This window comes from Gallinula chloropus (genome assembly GCF_964237585.1).
Source record: "Gallinula chloropus genome assembly, chromosome: 5".
In the NCBI taxonomy this organism is placed as follows: domain Eukaryota; kingdom Metazoa; phylum Chordata; class Aves; order Gruiformes; family Rallidae; genus Gallinula; species Gallinula chloropus.
Window position 1 is genome coordinate 42771235 of NC_140090.1, and position 18020 is coordinate 42789254.

The window sequence follows — 18020 nt, forward strand, 5'->3', positions numbered from 1 at the left end:
CCTTAACGTACAGCATCCCGTATAATAGCACAGGGCAAGCCATAGTCGAGCGAGTGAACCAAACAGTAAAATCTAAATTAGAAGTGTTAGCAAAGACAGAGGGTTTTACCAATGTCATTCCTCCAGAAGACCAAGCACCCCTGTTGACAACTGCTCTGTTAGCACTGAATCAGTTCCCCAGAGGAGAGGAGGTAAACAGTCCTACCCAAAAACATTGGGCCACTAGAGCACTAGAGGAAGGCCCACTGGTTGTAATCAGAAATCAGCTGGGAGAATGGGAACAGGGATGGAGGTTGGTCCTTACGGGACGAGGGTATGCTGCCATTAAAAAAGATGGCAGAATTAAATGGTGTCCGCTTAAGTCCATTAAGCCAGACCTCCGGAATAAGACTAATGAAAATGGTGAGTCTTTGTCCACAGGACTGGATCATCGGGCGCCCCTGTGACCAATACACCCCGGTGGCTGAGGAGGACGACAACCCAGCAAGCATCCCATCTGCATCCAAGATTCCCAAACCGGCAGAACCCAAACAACAGCAAAACAGTCCCCATGGCAAAGGACCACAATGTCTCTGTGTGATTTTACTTTTAGGGTTTGTCGTGCCGACTACTGGTTTGTATGATCATCGACCACGGGAATGGATGTTAGGAAGATGGGAGGATGAGGAAATGGAGGATCAGAAAGTACTCCAGAAAATCATCACCTCAGGCCCTCCTAGCTTTAACGTGCACCTCTGTAGCTTATTCCCAGTGGACCCTTGTCTGTGGGACGCAAGGTACTACGTATGTCCTAGCTTTAATCCAGGCAGACCTCAGTGATACTCTCCTAGTCAGTACCATTGTCCTACTTGGGGATGCGAGACCATAGCCTCTGACTGGACACCGGCAGCAGGACCAGACAGGTACCTCAGAATGCAACTCGGACCTCACAATTGCGTTAGGTAGAGAAAACTGATAGTGGGGAGATCTTGGAGGGCTCCAGGTGTAAAAAGACCTAAGGAGGGAGAGTTATGTAGATATTTTATACTCAATGTTACAAATGAGAATGACTGGGGATGGACTAATGGCAAAACCTGGGGCTTTAGGTACTGGGAAGGTGGCATTAATAGGGGAGGACTATTTTTATTAGAAGACAGGAGCTGAGAACCACCTCAGCAATCGGTCCCAATGTCGAGATTGAAAGCAATAACCGACAAAGCAAAGACAACTTGACAGTTCCTACTTTGGCCCCAACCAGTCCCCTACCAGCTAAACGAAAGGTTCCCTTAGGCAATTCGATCACAGACTCTCACCTTTTGGCCGGCAAATCATTCTTAGGTGTGTTAGATGCTACTTTCTGATCACTGAATAAATCCAACCCAAATCTTACTAATGCATGTTGGCTATGTTATGATGCGTATCCCCCTTTCTATGAGGGTATTGCTCTCAACACTCCTTTTAGCTATTCATCAAAAGATAACCCAACTCAGTGCAAGTGGGATACACCACGGAGAGGAATCACTTTGACCCAGGTTAAAGGCCAAGGCATATGTTTTTGCAATGCCACATTAGCGAGCTGGAACAGTGTGGTCTGTGCAAAAATCGTTGCGATCGATAGAACCTATAAATGGGCGATTCCATCCGCATCTGGGATGTGGATCTGTCATCAGGCAGGTCTAACCCCCTGTGTGCCCATTAAGCGTTTCAACTTCACAACTGCCTTTTGTGCACAAATTTTGATTATTCCCAAGGTCCTATATCATTCGGATGAAGAAATAAGCTATCATTGGGGAGAAGTAGACAACAGAATTCAAAAGAGAGAAATACTGACAGCACTGACAATAACAACACTGCTCGGCCTGGGAGTAGCTGGTACAGCTACGGGAGTGACCGCTATGATGAACCATCAGCGAGACCTGGCTCAACTACAAACTGCCATCGATGAAGATCTGCAAAGACTCGAGGAATCTATGACCCTTCTAGAACCATCTGTCTCTTCACTCTCAGAGGTTGTCTTGCAGAACAGACGAGGATTAGACCTCCTGTTCATGCAACAAGAAGGCCTTTGTGCCGCCCTGAAAGAGAAATGCTGCTTTTATGCTGACCACACTGGAATAGTCAGGGATTCGATGGCGCAACTGAGAGAAAGGTTAGCTCAGAGAAAAAAGGAAAGAGAGGCCCAACGAGGATGGCTGAAATCATGGTTTAACTATTCGCCATGGCTAACCACCTTAATATCTACCTTGTTGGGACCAGTTGTAACGATCATAATAGCACTGATTTTTGGACCCTGTGTACTAAACAAGCTCGCAGCATTTGTCAAGAGTCGTCTTGAGAGGGTTAATATTCTCTTTGTAGAAAAACAGACAGATGCTTTGAGAAAGTAACCACTGAGCACTACCTCTACTGTTCTGTAGTTGTCCCTAGTACACCCTACTGTCTAGGCTACCTCTGACTATATCATTCACCTAGCGTGCCTTATGTTATCACTATTATAAGCTATCAATATTATAAGCTATCACTATTATAACTTATCACTATTATTATCACTATTATGTATTATCACTATTATATATTGTCACTATTGTAGACTTAACACTGTTATAAGCTATCACCTTTATATATATATCTGTATTGTGTGTCACTTTTGCACCTTGAACTTTGCACTGTGAGTAGTTTTAGTGAGCACGGGGAGGGGGGAAATGTCGGTAGATAGGGCCTTGCAGTCGGAAGATTTCGGGCTGTACGGAAAGATAGGACCCCCCCACTCTCCTCAGGTAACCAATAGTAGGTAGCTGGTGAGGTAAGCAGACGGAAGTGACATCCTAACCCGAGGCTATAAAGCACCGTGCTCCTCTCTAATAAGTGCCATTTGCTATCCACCATATTGGTGTCTGTGAGCTGATGGACCGTGCTGCCAGAGTGTGGCGCCGTTGCCGTTCCTGAACCAGGTCGCCGCGCCTAACAAAGGCAACAGGAGTTGGACACACTGTTGTCAAGTCGTTTGACCAGTTTCTCTACCACTGCGATCACAGAGAAGGAAACATTGTCCTGATAATTCTGGAGTCGGCAGGACACGTCATATATGGTTGGTGGATCTGTATCATCCCAGTCCATTGATGCCAGTGAATTGGTGTGCCCTGCTGGTGCACTTCGTACAACCTTACGTCACATATCCTGGGTGCATAGGACGTCATCAGGATCAGAGGGAAGCTGTGAGTTGTCCAGATCATAATAAATTATCTCCTGTACAGCTAATGCTCTCAGGTGCTGGATAACTGCCTCAATGCTGTTACACTTGGGTGATTGACATGTAATATATTCCTTTATGGGATGCCTTTCCTTCACACTTGACAGTAGTCGCCTCCAGAGGCTGAGGATTTCCGACTTTTCCCCAATTGCCTTGTCAATGCCTCCTTCTCTAGCTAAGGATCCCAATTGCTTGGCCTCCCTGCCTTCTAATTCCAGACTATTGGCCCCATGATCCCAGCATCGGAGCAACCAAGTGATGATGTGCTCACTTAGGTGGCAGCTGAAATCTTTTCACACCTCCCACAGCTCACTCAGGGTCAGGGATCGTGTGACAACCTCTGGTTCTGCCTCATCCTGAGATGCTTGAGATGGCCCCACCTCAACCTGACATGCTCCAGATGGCCCCGCTTCATCATCATAATCATCATCCGTCACTACGCGAACCGATTTTTTGTGTGTTTCCTCTTTCGTACTGGAGCAACAGACACCAGCGTGGGTTGACTTTTTGTTTTATCAGCAGTATCTGCTGTAGGGGCAGCAGTAGCTGCAGCATCGCTTGGACAGTTTGCAACAGCCACATTTCCAGTCACAGGGGTTGCAGTAGCCACAGTGCTAGTCACAGAAGTTACAGTGGCCTCAGTGCTAGTCACAGTGGTTACAGTAGCTGCAGTGCCAGTCATAGGGGTTGCAGCAGCTACAGTCTCTGCTGGTCTGTTTCCTTTCCTTTCCCTCTGACAGTATTGACAGTGCTGCCTGCTATCAAGCAGTGTTTGGTAAATAGTGGCCAGGGCCCAGCACAGTGCAGTAAGGTGTGCATCTCTGGGAAACTTACAGCAATTTCTTTTCAGATATGCAGTAACTTTATCAGGGTCCTGTGGCTGTTCAGGAGTGAAACTCCAAACCATTGGGCATGAGAAAGTGCCTAGGTACTTGCCCATACTCTGCCACATGCCCTGCCACTCGTGTTTATCCGGCCTCACAGAAAGCTCTTGAGTGGTATTCATAAACCTCTGCTTAAAATATAATGAAAACTGAACCATCAGCACCAAAGCTACCAACAGCAAAATGCTAGTTTGAATATCCCAGGGATATTGAAGATTTTCAAAAACTGTTATAAGAGCTGTTGTATTTAGCCCAAAGGGAAAGAAAGCAGTGTAGTTATTTCTTTCTGTACCCCCACCATACCGGCTGCCATTATTAACCCCTTCCTGTCCAAAGAATAGACAGGGCAGCAAAATCTCATACAAGTACCAGCACAAGCTCATGGTCATCGATATTACTGTATCATAGACTGTTATCATAAAATACACTAAAATGAAGTACGGGAACAAAAACAGGAGCCACAGCCCCGACACGGTAAAAAATCCTGCCAGGACTGCATACAGCATACAGTGGTTTTGCTGCAACAGCTGTGACCCGATCATGCCCCAAAAACCACAAGTCCCAGAGCCGGCCCCCTGCTCCTCCTCCCATCAGCCCCCCTTTACACTGAGCAGGACGTAATTGGCATGGAATATTCTCTTTGGCCAGTTTGAGTCACCTGTCCTAGCTTCGCCCCTCCTTTCTCATGAATATGAAGAAATATGAAGAACTGAGAAAGTCCTTGACTGTCTGACGGCAACTAAAAACATCATGGTGTTATCAGCACTGCTTTCATTTTAACTTTCAAACACAGCATTCCATCCGCTGCTACAAAAGAAGTTAACTCCATCCTGACCGAAACCAGGACAGTCACACAGGAATGCGCCCTGGTGAAGAGAGACTCCAGAGAAGGAGACTCCACAGCCTCTCTGGGCAGCCTGTCCCAGGGCTCCATCACCCTCACAGTGAAACAGTTCCTCTTTATGTTCACATGGAACTTCCTTTGCTCCAGCTTGTACCTGCTGCCTCTTGTCCTATCATTGCCATCACTGAGAAGAGCCTGGCTCCATCCTTCTGACTCTCATCCTTTACATATTTATAGACATTAATGAGGTCACCCCTCAGTCTCATCTTCTCCAGACTAAAGAGGCCCAGCTCCCTCAGCCTCTCCTCGTAAGGAAGGGGTTCCACTCCATCTTGGTGGCCCTGTGCTTGGCAATTTAAATTCTGCTACAACCCCGATGTATGTCTGCAAATTATAAACTACTCCAACAGAATGACTGTCACTTTTTTTCATCTATTACTGTATTCCTACATCCCAGAACAAAATTCCCTATTGTAATCATTAGTTCTCTAACAAACTGCTGCTTCTGTTTTTCTCACGTTTGAAACTTCCTAATCGTGGATATTAATTTATCAGATGCAAAAGAGAGTCATATAGCTGCCTGTGCTGAGGTGTTAGCCCAGAACATTTTCTGCATCAACATCACCAAAATTGGAACTCCATCAGAAACAAACATATCAACTGTGCTGTTTGTACCTCTTGCTTCAGACAGTGTTTCAGCATCCTGTCTGTGGGACGTCATTCCCACTAGAACACAGCACTCTTGTATCACCTAGTGATGGGGAAAGTCTGCAGGGAACAGGGACTATCAGTATGGGAACAAACTGACAGTACTCCTGCACTGACATGTCAGAATCTATATTGGGTGTTCTTCTACATAATCTGGGATACAAGCCTCTAATTTACCAGATTGTCATTCCTAGGGAAATTTTAAACTGTAACCACTGTGTGGACTGCAGGATACAAAGCACAGTTGCGTACTGCATTAGTATGAAGGCTGCACATGTATAACCATTAATGTCTACAGCAGGTACTCCAGGACAGCTGTTTCTGAACACTCCGGTACAGGAAAAAGATAAGAAAATATACATCCTTTTCTTTGTAACACACCCTGCAAGACATTGAAAGTCAAGTGATTCACTTCATTCCTGAAACCCAAATCTCCTGAAAAACCTCTATCCTAATGCTCATCACTAACACTGTAACATGGTTTATGGCCATAGCCAGTTTGCACACATGCTTACTCCTGCAACACATGGATGAAAACTATTTTGAGTCCTTAAAAACTAAAGTTAATCTTGAAAAATTATAGTTTAAAGACACTTTATACCTTCTAGCAGAACCAGATAATAAAATGTCCCAATCCCATCTTGTGGAATGTGGTCAACATACACCACATCTGATGTGCCTTTAGTGTAGGACTCGGTCTGACAGGTTCTAAAGGTGAACTTGGAAAATCAGGGCATGCAGGGCTCGCTTCACTATATAAAAGTGAGTTTGTGACCACCATAACGCATCCATGAAAACAACTTGTAATCAATGTCCAAGTGCAATTTTAAGGGATTTTAAATTTCAGTCAGTAAGTGTCAGTAACACAAATACATTTCCTTTGAGTTAAAAGTATATCCAGTAATTAAAAACTGTAAAGGCTAGTTTGACTTTGTTACACAAAGTACTAGAGGCAGGAATTCTTAATTTTATAGCTATTGTTTTACAATAGCAAACTGCAGAAGTACAAAAGCTCTTTCTTTACTACAGAGAAATGGAAATTGACTTTTCTTCCAATGTGATTAGACTGCTATAAGGAGTTTTGATTCAGAAGATAATACATTCTTATTACTAGTTCATCACCAAACTCTAGAAATCTGATTGACCTATCAACCCAACTTCTACAGAGAAAGAGAAAAAGAAACAAAAAAGAGACAGTACGAGAGAAAGAGAGCAAAAAAAGAAATAGAAGTTCAAGCGATAGCTACGTATCTGACTTCTAGCATCTGTTCACGGTGTGAATCAGCACCATCCTGAAACATGCTGCACCATGAGACATCTAAGGCAAAGCTATTTTAGATTTAGGGTGTATTTGTTTTCTCCAGACTACCTTTGAAAGGCTACTAACCTAAATATATTCATAGGGCACATTACTATGCGATGCATACAATAAATTCAGAAACCTAGTTTAATACTTACCAGGTGATATAGGCCTGCTAGAACTTGGTGAGGGTGTATAAGGGATAGGACTGGACACAGTGCGAGGTCTTAATCCTTGTGCAGACATCTCATTGAAATATCTAACAAAAAAGGTAAGGAACAGTTAGATCAAACCTTTTGAAAATGCACGTTTCACTCAAGAATCACATTAGATTAACGAAGTCACCTTCAGGAAGTCATGACAGGAACTCTGGTTGCTGCTGAAGGCTCAGATACTGGTTTAGCTTTCAGTACAAACAGCTGGACTTATCTTCGTCATTAGCAGTTAAAACTGGACAAGTTACATATGGTTAGAATGATATATTTACATATTATTATGGTCAGAGGTATACGTCATGTCATCCAATCTGACCTACACCATGTTCCTGCACTTGACACATCATTTCTACATTGAACTCAATAGCTCACCTGGCCAGGAGTGGATCTTCCACAGAGGCATTCAGCACTCATCCAAAATCATGAAAAAGGGGGAAATTAAGCTACATTACAGTATTAACATTTTTTCCCAATGCAGCCCAGCCTCCCAGTTAAAACATGCTGTTTCCTATACAGATCCCTCCGGTCTCAATATTTAGCCATTTGCTGGTGGACACTTTTGCCACTGGAACAGAGAGGCATTTTGAACCCAGGACTTTCCTTTCAGTTGTGTTGCAAGTCACCTCCTGCCGCAATGGGAAGGAAGAATGCAGCCAATCAATGTGATTGATAAAGCACTTCAACTTTATTGCAAGCACACACTTCCTTTTATACTATTCCTACCACTTGTTATACTTATCATATTTTAATTGGCTCTTAACTAAAGGTTATATTTACATACTCCACCCATCTTGCAGCCTGGGAATCATGTCTCTTTCTCAGTCCCAGGAGCACTGAATCCTTATCACACCTCCTGCTCCCACATCCCATGGCCTTGCTACATGATACACAAGAATATGCTGACCAATTGTTGATCATTTTGTTCTCACCAAGACAGCGTAGGGCCTAATTTTACTAGACTACACAGGCGACTGCTTGAACAGCTGCTCCATAGGCTCATGGCCTTGCTTTTCAAGCCATTCTGCAACACACCTCCCACATTTCACGGTGCTAAATTAACAGCTCAGAACCTTGAAAATGCATTCCCCCCCACCCCGTGATAATTTCAGTGGTATTTATTCGTACTTTCCACACTGAATACAGTGAAGCTTCTTCACAGCCACCAAGTGGTATACAGAGACAAAAAATCGTGCCACAAGCTCCTATTTGCCATTACATGACTTGCTATTTAGAGCAATTATGTCATGGCTTTGTAGCACTAAGAAAATCAACATGACAGTGAAATTTCTGGAAAGTACAGAACAGTGAGTCAATTTTCCCGCATTTTATTGTGTCCTACGACCTAGAACTGATACACAAAAAATTACTAGGGTGCTCTACATTTTTTCATTGATACTGGTAATTCAGGTAGATTTAGGCTTTGGCTGTATTTCCATTACAACGTAGATTGTGGCAGAAAAGGTTAGGCTAATAAAAATAGACTGAAATAAGAGAATCCTGTGTTTCAAATAGTATAATTTACAGAGTGTTCACTACATCTTAACACCAGATGCTAGTGCAATGTGTGTCAGTTGACCAGAATTTCATTAAAATGAACACATCACCTTGACCTTTAAGGGAGCTCCTTGAAACAAAATATCTGGTACTTCGTTTCTGGTAAATTATGGCTTATAACAAATATACTGATGACCTAAGTAGTATCTCAGTAGCAGAAGAATACACAGTACAGGGTAACTTTTTTTTAAAGGACCACTAACAATCCAAAATAATGTAGAACAGTACAACAAACTAATGAACTTTTGATAATAAGAAAGAATGCTTTATTCAAAATGTACTTGAAAGCCTCTGGCAAGATATAACACTGACACATGACTATGATGCAAGAAAACACTAAAAGGCATCACATAAACCCATGAAACGCTCAAAGCCTATCTGTGAGGTCACTGCAAGCAATGCAGTAGAGAAAGAAAAAATAATCAAGGCTGTTATGGTTTGGACATCAAGAACAACACAACAGCTCTGTAAATGCTTCCCTTCTCTAAGGCTTTACATAGTATCCCTTTGCATGTGAGCAAACACTTCCAGCAGAGGATAAATGAGCCCAAAGGACGGTGTTCCTACTTCACAGGATCCCCTGTGGTTACCGGGTGAGGAGCAAAACCAAATCACCCTGATTGAATTATCCTGAATCTCCACTCAAAGGCTATACTTATTTCAACATATGTTACCAAAACCTTAAGCAATCTTCCGATACAACTGTTTTCTTTCTGTTAAAAAGAATGCATTTCTACACAAATTTGGCACAGTTCTACTGAAGATATTTTTGGAATGTAATGAAATCTGACATATATTAAAAATATATACAGATTATTTCTATAACTACTTATTCCGTAATATTCAAAAAGAAGTATGAGCATTGATTAATAACCTCAATGCCGATGTATTTGGATGGCTTGAAAATACAAACCTTTCATCATCCATTTCTAAGCTGGATTCACTTTCTGACAGTTGCCTGCAGAGTGCTTCCCTACGTTCCATTTCCCTTTGCAATTTTCTTTGAAGTCTTAAGTTTTCTTCTCTCATATGTCGCTCCTCTTCTAAATATTGTGCCATCTTCTCTGAATCTGAAATTCAGAATTTCATTAAAGTTTGATTAAAATTCAAATTCACAGACAGGCAAGTACATTGTGCTGAACTTTACTCTGGTGCTTCAAGAATGAGAGTGTAGAAAATGCTCAGGATGGAGCACTCAAAATTCTCATCTCTAAGTCATTATTTCAAAGCCTAATTCAGAACTGGAGCTACTAAAACATTGCCAGTTGACAGAAATTTTGGGAATAAGAGGTAAAAAGCAAAAAGTGTTTGCCTACATGATTTTTTTAAAAAAAGAAAAAAGGAAGAAAAACTTGTATAAAATTGCTACTTTGTATGTATTCCGCAGCGCTCTTTCAATGATGAGCTTTTTTTGTAGATTGGCCAACAGAACAGGTACCACTATTAAAAGCCAGTAAGTGGTTTACTCTTTACATCAAAGGGCAATTCGAGCTTGCAAGTTCAGCAAACATCACAGGCTATTTGAAGTGATAAAATCAAATTATTGAACCCGATGAAGTATTTTGACAGATTAATTAAATAGAACGGAAGGCATGATAAAGACTTATGATACATGCAATATATTTCGTGAAATTTTCTAATGTTTGATCAAGTTTAGAGTTAATTGCTTGATATAAAAAAAAATTACAATTCATGAATGTAATCACTTTGTGATCACACCTTTATGCAGCACCCTTCAATTTAAAGAATATTCCTGTTTTAGATGACCATTCCCAAACTATCAGCATTATGTGATTTCTCCCTCTCATATGGAAATATCACTTCTAAATGTAACAGTATCACTTAAGAACTATTATTACACCAAAACTAGCCCTTGGACTAGAAGGAAGTGTTTTGGAATACAGATGTTAGACCAATCATGGAGAGCAGATTATATTATGCATATGAATAATAGTAGAGGATCTCTAACAACCGCATACTGCAGACACCAAACTGAAAACTGGCTAACACATCCACTGTTTCTACCAGTATTCCTTTGTCATACTGCAGCTCTGTTTACAAGAGTACTTTTAAACCTAGATCATATCTGCAATGAGAATTTGACATGAAATGCTTCTAAATTTTTACTCTGAATCACACTAATTGAAAAAGAATCTACTTAAAACCCCTGACTACTTGGAATGCAATTAATTAGGCTACATTTGTACAAAGAGTACTTTACATCTAAGGCCTTGCTCTCATTCCGAAGTTCAGTACGTGAAGGCTGCGGTGCAGAACCAGCAAGTACAAAGATTAGCAGTCCTTATCTTCTTAACTAACATAAATTATTACTACCATGAACTTGTGCACAAGGCCTCTGCAAAAAAGCTCTCTCCAATCAGCTCTGTCTTTAAGGAAGGCCACTGCCTCTCGCAAGCTATTTCTCTAAATAGGGGTCAAACTATTCCATCTAACCTGTCAAGACCAGGATGCTAGAGGGGGAAAAGATTGCCTGTTTCTCACTTGGTCAAATTTTGTAATCTTCATGGTTAGGTGGCTCCTTACCTATCATGTGAACCATAACTCTACTGACAAGGAAATAGGCAGAACTGACAAAACCCAAATAGAAACTTTAAAGTTAGCATGAAGGAACGAAGGCTTTGCATTGCATCACAGAAAGGTTCAAGCAACCTTCCTGCCAGGTGATGCCATGTGCTCAGAGCCATAGCCACTTGCCTTGAAAGGCTGGGCAAAATGCAGGCCTTCCACTTCTCATCAAGGGTCTGCAACACTTCTCACAACAGAAACACACGGACTTTTACAAGACTATTTATTCTGCCCACCTTCAAAGCACGCCTGTGCAGGCAAGAACAAAGTAAGATTGCTTGTTCTGCTAAACTGTGACGTCAAACAGCTGCCTGAACAATTAAGTTTAATACAGCTACAAACAATTAGAGGTAGCTGCAATAATAAGGGAAATTCTTATACACAACTGAGCTTTTTTTTGCTAGCTGTTTATTCTTTTGAGAAACTTTTTATTTACAGTAAGAGTCCAACAAAACAGGCCATAAGCATGCTTTGAAAAATCTGTATGTTTGAAATATTGCTAAGTCTCTAGGGGGAAACAAAGGCGATATACTTACGGGCCAAGAAAAAAAGTTTCTTTGTTGATTCTTCCACACACCCTTCTAGTAAAGTTAAAAAACCCCCAAACTGAAGTTTAAATGCATCAGTGAGCGATAATTCATAGGATCACAGGATTGTAGGGGTTGGAAGGGACCTCCAGAGATCATCAGGTTCAAGCCCCCTGCCAAAGCAGAGTCCCTGGACAGGTCGCACAGGTTGGCGTCCAGACGGGGCTGGAATATATCCAGAGAAGGAGACTACACAGCCCCTGGGCAGCCTGTCCCAGGGCTCCATCTCCCTTACAGGGAAATACTGCAATTATGAAAACGTTTTAATATAAACCTGCCTTATTTTTCCCATTTCTACCTTCAATTCAAACTCATGAAAAGTACATAAAAACATCTTACATTACACAACTAAAAAAAAGACTTAAGCTGTTTACTCACGCTGTAACTGTGCAGCCCTCAGTTGCTTCTTTAACCGCTCTACTTCATTCTTTAAAAATCTGATATGTCTCATCATATTTTCTGGAGAATCTATCTCCATTGATATGTCTCTGGGGGATGGTGGAGCAGATACTGGCTGGTCTAATTTCTCCTGCAAAATTCTGTATGGAAAAATAGTTCAAAATTTACCTTCATTAGAACTGAGGAGAAAACCCCTTATATTCCCCACCCCACAAGAGCCACTGCAAGGATTCTGACAGGTATACAAGGTTTATTTTAACCACTGCTTTTTGGGGGGAGAATTTTGTGTGCGTTTATAATGCTCTCTTTCTTAACTCAAAATAAAAAATAATTTTAAAAAGAGGTAAAATGTGTTGTCCAAGCACAGATATTTTGTAAAATATTCAGGCATTTAGACTCACAAGCATTTCTGCACACAGTTCAAGAAAAATTCGTATACAGTTACCTTAGTTTTATACTCAAACACTACTTATTCCGCAGAATCATTTTTGAGCAAAGTCATGCCTCATACTCATACAAACCATGCACAGTGGTACTACGGTATGGCCTGACTCCACCACAGCACCTCATAAGGTAGCACACAGTCTGAGATAAATTAAACCAGAAATGGTTTGGCTCAAAGAAGGCTTTAATTTCTATTGAAGAAGCAGTGGGATGTCTCAATGACATGAGTGCACACCACTGAGAGGAAAGCACATCTTCTTCAAGCAGACAGGGAAAACCCAATAGCTTCTCCTATAACAAATACACTAAAGTATCATGTTATTTTCTCTAGACCATGAATATAAAGTTGACCCCAAACCAAAAGCTTTAAAGAATCTATCAGCAGTTGAAAAAATTCAGCAATTCCTTCAAGTTTTCCCAGGTAATTTCTTATACTATTTAGTTTTACCTACTTTAAGCAATCAAGGATATGACATCACATAGACAAGTAGCTTTACAACTGCTTTAACTTCCAGGTTTTCATAGATTAGATGACTCTTATAGGACAGAGATGAACCTATTTAATCTAGAACATCAGCTACTGAATGATCTCTCTCCCACAGAAACAAACACCACTGCAACAAGACAAACCGTTTTTCTGCTTCAAGCTTATCCATTCTCTTCCAGAGGCGATTCACTAGTGCTTCTTGTTCTTGTTCCAAAGTATTTTCAAGGTCAATCTTCTCACGTCTTAACTGGAAAGGAGAAACAATCAATGAAAAGGATAAAAATACATTTTTTGCAATGAATTGTCATTAGGAAAGATAATTGCTGTGATACCACCATTTTGCATAGTAGGACAGCAAGCAGAAGGTAATGAAGACCAGACAACACACTGGTCACAAAGCCAGTGAAAAATCAGGATATTCAGGAGTTGCACAGTTGCCATCTCCTTAACAGAGATTTTCCTCACACAACTCGCTGTCTCTGGCCAATAAGGGGTAGCTTGAAACCTGGACATGTGGTCATGACAAGTCTATTCCAAGATCAAGATATCTCCTATTCCATGCTTGTCTTCAGCTCAAAATGAATCCACTGTCCATTACACTATTCACTCTTTTGAAAAATGTTAGGTGTTGGCTGCCGTGTTTGCCTTGTGGTAGATAAAGAAGGTATGTCAAAAAAAAAAAAACCAAAAACAAACCAGTGTCTGTATCAGCTTTTACCAACAGAAAGAAATGTATTTCTATCTTAACAAAGGTCTTATAAACGTCATTATTCCCGTTTACTTACGGTGTGAACATTGACTCTACAGTAAACTAATAAAAGCAAGTATAGTGTAGAACCACACGTAACAAAATCTATTATTAGCACTTTAGTGCAAACACAATGCATATAGTAGTAAGAACACACTAGAAATATTAAGAAGCACAGCTGATTTTACTCAGTAACCCTGGCAGCTGAACTCCAGAAACTGGCAATAATGAAACATACAGGAGTGGATCAACACTTTTTAAGGTGGAAAATAGTGTGGAGATATTTTTCCCAGGCTAGCCTTAGTTAACACTGACCACTCTTCCTGATGGGCAAATAATCCCACGTTACAAAATGGAAAGCCTGAAAACAGGTTAAGCGATTTCCTTGCATGTTCACCACGTCACTATGTCAGGTAGTACTACAGCAGCTAAATCTGCAAGGGCTCTGTGCTAAACCACTAAACCAATACTGAATTATTAATTTAAAAAATTAGACTTACACACTTCAAGTAATGGTGCAAGTTTAATGAATGTACAACCTTTTTCATTAAAGCTTATAAGAATTAGTTACTGTAAGTAAAAACAAACATAGATTGAGTAATGGGGAACGTAATAAGGAAAAGAAACACCGCTCAGAATCACAAAATCACAAGGTTTTAAAAGACATCAAGTCCAACCATTCCCGTGCTATGCTAAACCATGTCCCTAAGTACCTGACCTACCTGTCTGTTAAACACATCCAGGGAAGTTGACTCAGCCCCTCCCTGGGCAGCCTGTTCCAGGCACTGACAACTCTTTCAGGGAAGAACTTTTCCCTCACATCTGATCTGACCCTGCCCTGGCACAGCTTGAGGCCATTTCCCCTTGTCCCATCTTCTGTCCCCTGGCTGAAGAAACCATCGCCCACCTCTCTACAACCTCCTGTCAGGTAATTGTAGGTGGTGAGAAGGTCTCCCCTCAGCCTCCTCTTCTCCAGGCTGAACACCCCCAGTCGATCCTCATATGGTTTGCCCTCTATCCCCTTCACCAGCCTGGCTGCCCTTCTCTGGACTCATTCAAGGACCTCAATGGCCTTCTTATGGTGAGGAGCCCAAAACTGGACACAGTACTTGAGGTGTGGCCTCACCAATGCTGAGTACATTGTAAAGCTCAGTGAATCTTTCCATGCTTGAGTTTCCAGATGTGCCTTAGCAGTTGAGGAAACCTACACTTCAATAAAAGAGAAGTCAGAAAAAACATGCTTCAGCCTCCCACGAGGGATGAGAATTTGGATCCTGACCAACACTTTATTTCCAACACTGGCTAGAGTGGTATGAAGGTAAAAGGTTCAGCCCAAGGAGATACAGGACACCTTGCCTTAGGGCACTGCTCTTGGCCAACTCTTGGGGCCAACAGCACTCAGAGGGAAAAAAGTACATAAACCATTCTGGGAATCTATCTGTACACCGTGCTTCTACACTGCCAACACGCAGGTCTTCACAGCATTCATAGAATCATAGAATGGTCTGGGTTGGAAGGGACCCCAAGGATCATAGAGCTCCAACCCCCCTGCCACAGGCAGGGCCACCAACCTCCAGGCCTGGATCTACACAAGGCTGCCCAGGGCCCCATTCAACATGGCCTTGAACACCTCCAGAGACGGGGAATCCACTACCTCTCTGGGCAGCCTGTTCCAGCACCTCACCACTCTTTCTGTAAAAAACTTCCCCCTAATATCTAATCTAAACCTTCCCTCCTTCAGCTTTAGTCCATTCCCCCTTGTCCTGCCATTATCTGCTCTTTTAAAAAGTTGAATCCCCTCCTGCTTATAAGCTCCCTTCAGGTACTGGAAGGCTGCAATGAGTTCCCCCCGCAGCCTTCTCTTCTCCAGGCTGAACAAGCCCAGTTCCCTCAGCCTCTCTTTGTAGGGCAGGTGCTCCAGCCCTCTAATCATCCTTGTGGCCCTCCTCTGAACCCTCTCCAACAGTTCCACATCCTTCTTGTATTGGGGGCCCCAGATCTGGACACAGTACTCCAGATGGGGCCTCAAGAGGGCAGAGTAGAGAGGGACAATCACCTCCCTGTCCCTGCTGGCCACTCCTCTCCTGATGGAGCCCAGGATACCATTTGCCCTACGAGCTGCAAGAGCACACTGCTGGCTCATGTCAAGCTTCTCATCCACCACAATCCCCAAGACCTTCTCAGCAGGGCTACTCTCAAGAAGCTCTTCTCCCAGTCTGTATCTGTGTCTGGGATTCTTCCGGCCCAAGTGCAACACCTTACACTCATTAGGTTCCCCCAGGCCCATCTTTCCAGCCTGTCAAGATCCCTCTGGATGGCTTCCTTTCCTTCTGGGGTGTCGACCACACCACTCAGCTTGGTGTCATCCACAGACTTGCTGAGGGTGCACTCAATTCCATCATCGATGTTACTGATAAAGATGTTAAAGAGCACCGGTCCCAAGACAGACCCCTGGGGGACACCGCTTGTCACCGGCCTCCACCTGGACATAGACCCACTGACCACCACCCTTTGGCTACAGTCTGTTAACCAGTTTCTTATCCACTAGATGGTCCACCCATCAAATCCACTTCTCTCCAATTTAGAGATAAAGGATGTGGTGGGGGACTGTGTCAAAGGCCTTGCACAAATCCAAGTACATGACATCGGTCGCCTTCCCTTTATCTACCGATGCTGTCACTCCATCATAGAAGGTCACCAGATTGGTAAGGCACGACCTTCCCTTGGTGAAGCCGTGCTGGCTGTCCTGGATCACATGCTCTTCCCTCATGTGCTCCAACATGTTGTTCAGGAGGATCTGTTCCATGATCTTCCCAGGCACAGAGGTGAGGCTCACCGGCCTGTAATTCCCTGGGTCTTCCTTGTTCCCTTTTTTCCAGTCCCCAGGGACCTCTCCTGACAGCCACGACTTTTCAAATCATTGCATAGCTATTGATACGAACATGCGATGAAAAAGGTTTGACTAGATCACTACTGCTGCAGCCATGGTTATTGCTTCGCTTCAATGTGGCATGGTCTAGATTCATCTGCTCTGACCTAGTCTTTTTATAACTACATTATTGATCTAGCACCAAATGAACCCACAAAAACATATCGATGAAAACAAGTTTGTTTCAGTTAATGATGGGAAGAATAGCACACTGGAATTTGAAGACAGAATAAATTATTTAGAACCTCGGATTTTAAAAATCTAAGACTACATTTAGTATTATAGTAACCATCACCAAGGTAGCAGAGTCCATCAATTAGAAATCTGCATACAGGCAAGCACGCACAAAGTCAAATCACATGCAACGATGTAGAAATGAGCTTTGCACTGTGCCACGAAGCCTGACAGACAAGCTCTGATGAAACACCAATCAAACCAGGTTGTGAAACAGACCTAAAAATCCACATGTCCAGAAAGATGAAAACATGCTGGAAGCAACTATCTCCCTTTCCTGATCTTGACTGTTGTCTCAGTCCCTTCCATTGTAAAGCTTTGAGGATGAATCCCTTGAATTGAACCTACAGGAGAAGTGACTGCAGGATCCTGACAGAGAACAGCTGTATTTGTTTTGTTGTAGGCAGTTTCAGATGTACTTTGAAATGCAGTCTACCCCTAGTCAATGAATTCATTAGGAATGTGACAATATTCTTGGCTAAAATCAGTGGGATGGGATTATATTTCAAGACTAAACTAGCAGCTCTGTCAATACTAGTGTCATTCTAGCTGGGCCCAAAGTTACATGCCATCAACAACATCACCTAATTTTTACCATTGCAACAGGGAAACAAGCAAAAATCAGTTGCTTTCTTGGACCTTAATTTTCCATTCAGAAGAAGGGAAAATTGCCTTTTAAATTTTCCTCACTATCCAAATTTTTTTCTTCTCACCTGTCTATGCCCCTTTCACACATACAACTTCCTTTACATCAAATGCAGCGAAAATATCCATTGTTAGTGTATTCCTGGACTACGGCTTCTTCAACCTTCTTGCCAACTTGCTAACCAGCACAAGTGTTCCATTCTGAAATGGAGATCTTCCAAGTCATT

At 42.3% G+C, this 18020-nt stretch overlaps 1 protein-coding gene across 1 annotated transcript in view; it reads right to left on the bottom strand.

The window, feature by feature from the left end:
* CCDC6 (coiled-coil domain containing 6) overlaps positions 1 to 18020 on the bottom strand; it is a gene marked incomplete at its 5' end in the record, with an annotated part of 64841 nt that overhangs the window by 13652 nt on the left and 33169 nt on the right. Inside the window, 4 exons of the mRNA XM_084265628.1 lie at positions 7124 to 7224; positions 9648 to 9804; positions 12286 to 12446; positions 13381 to 13484. Coding sequence (XP_084121754.1) covers positions 7124 to 7224; positions 9648 to 9804; positions 12286 to 12446; positions 13381 to 13484 — 523 coding nt within the window. The remainder of the gene's footprint in view (positions 1 to 7123; positions 7225 to 9647; positions 9805 to 12285; positions 12447 to 13380; positions 13485 to 18020) is intronic.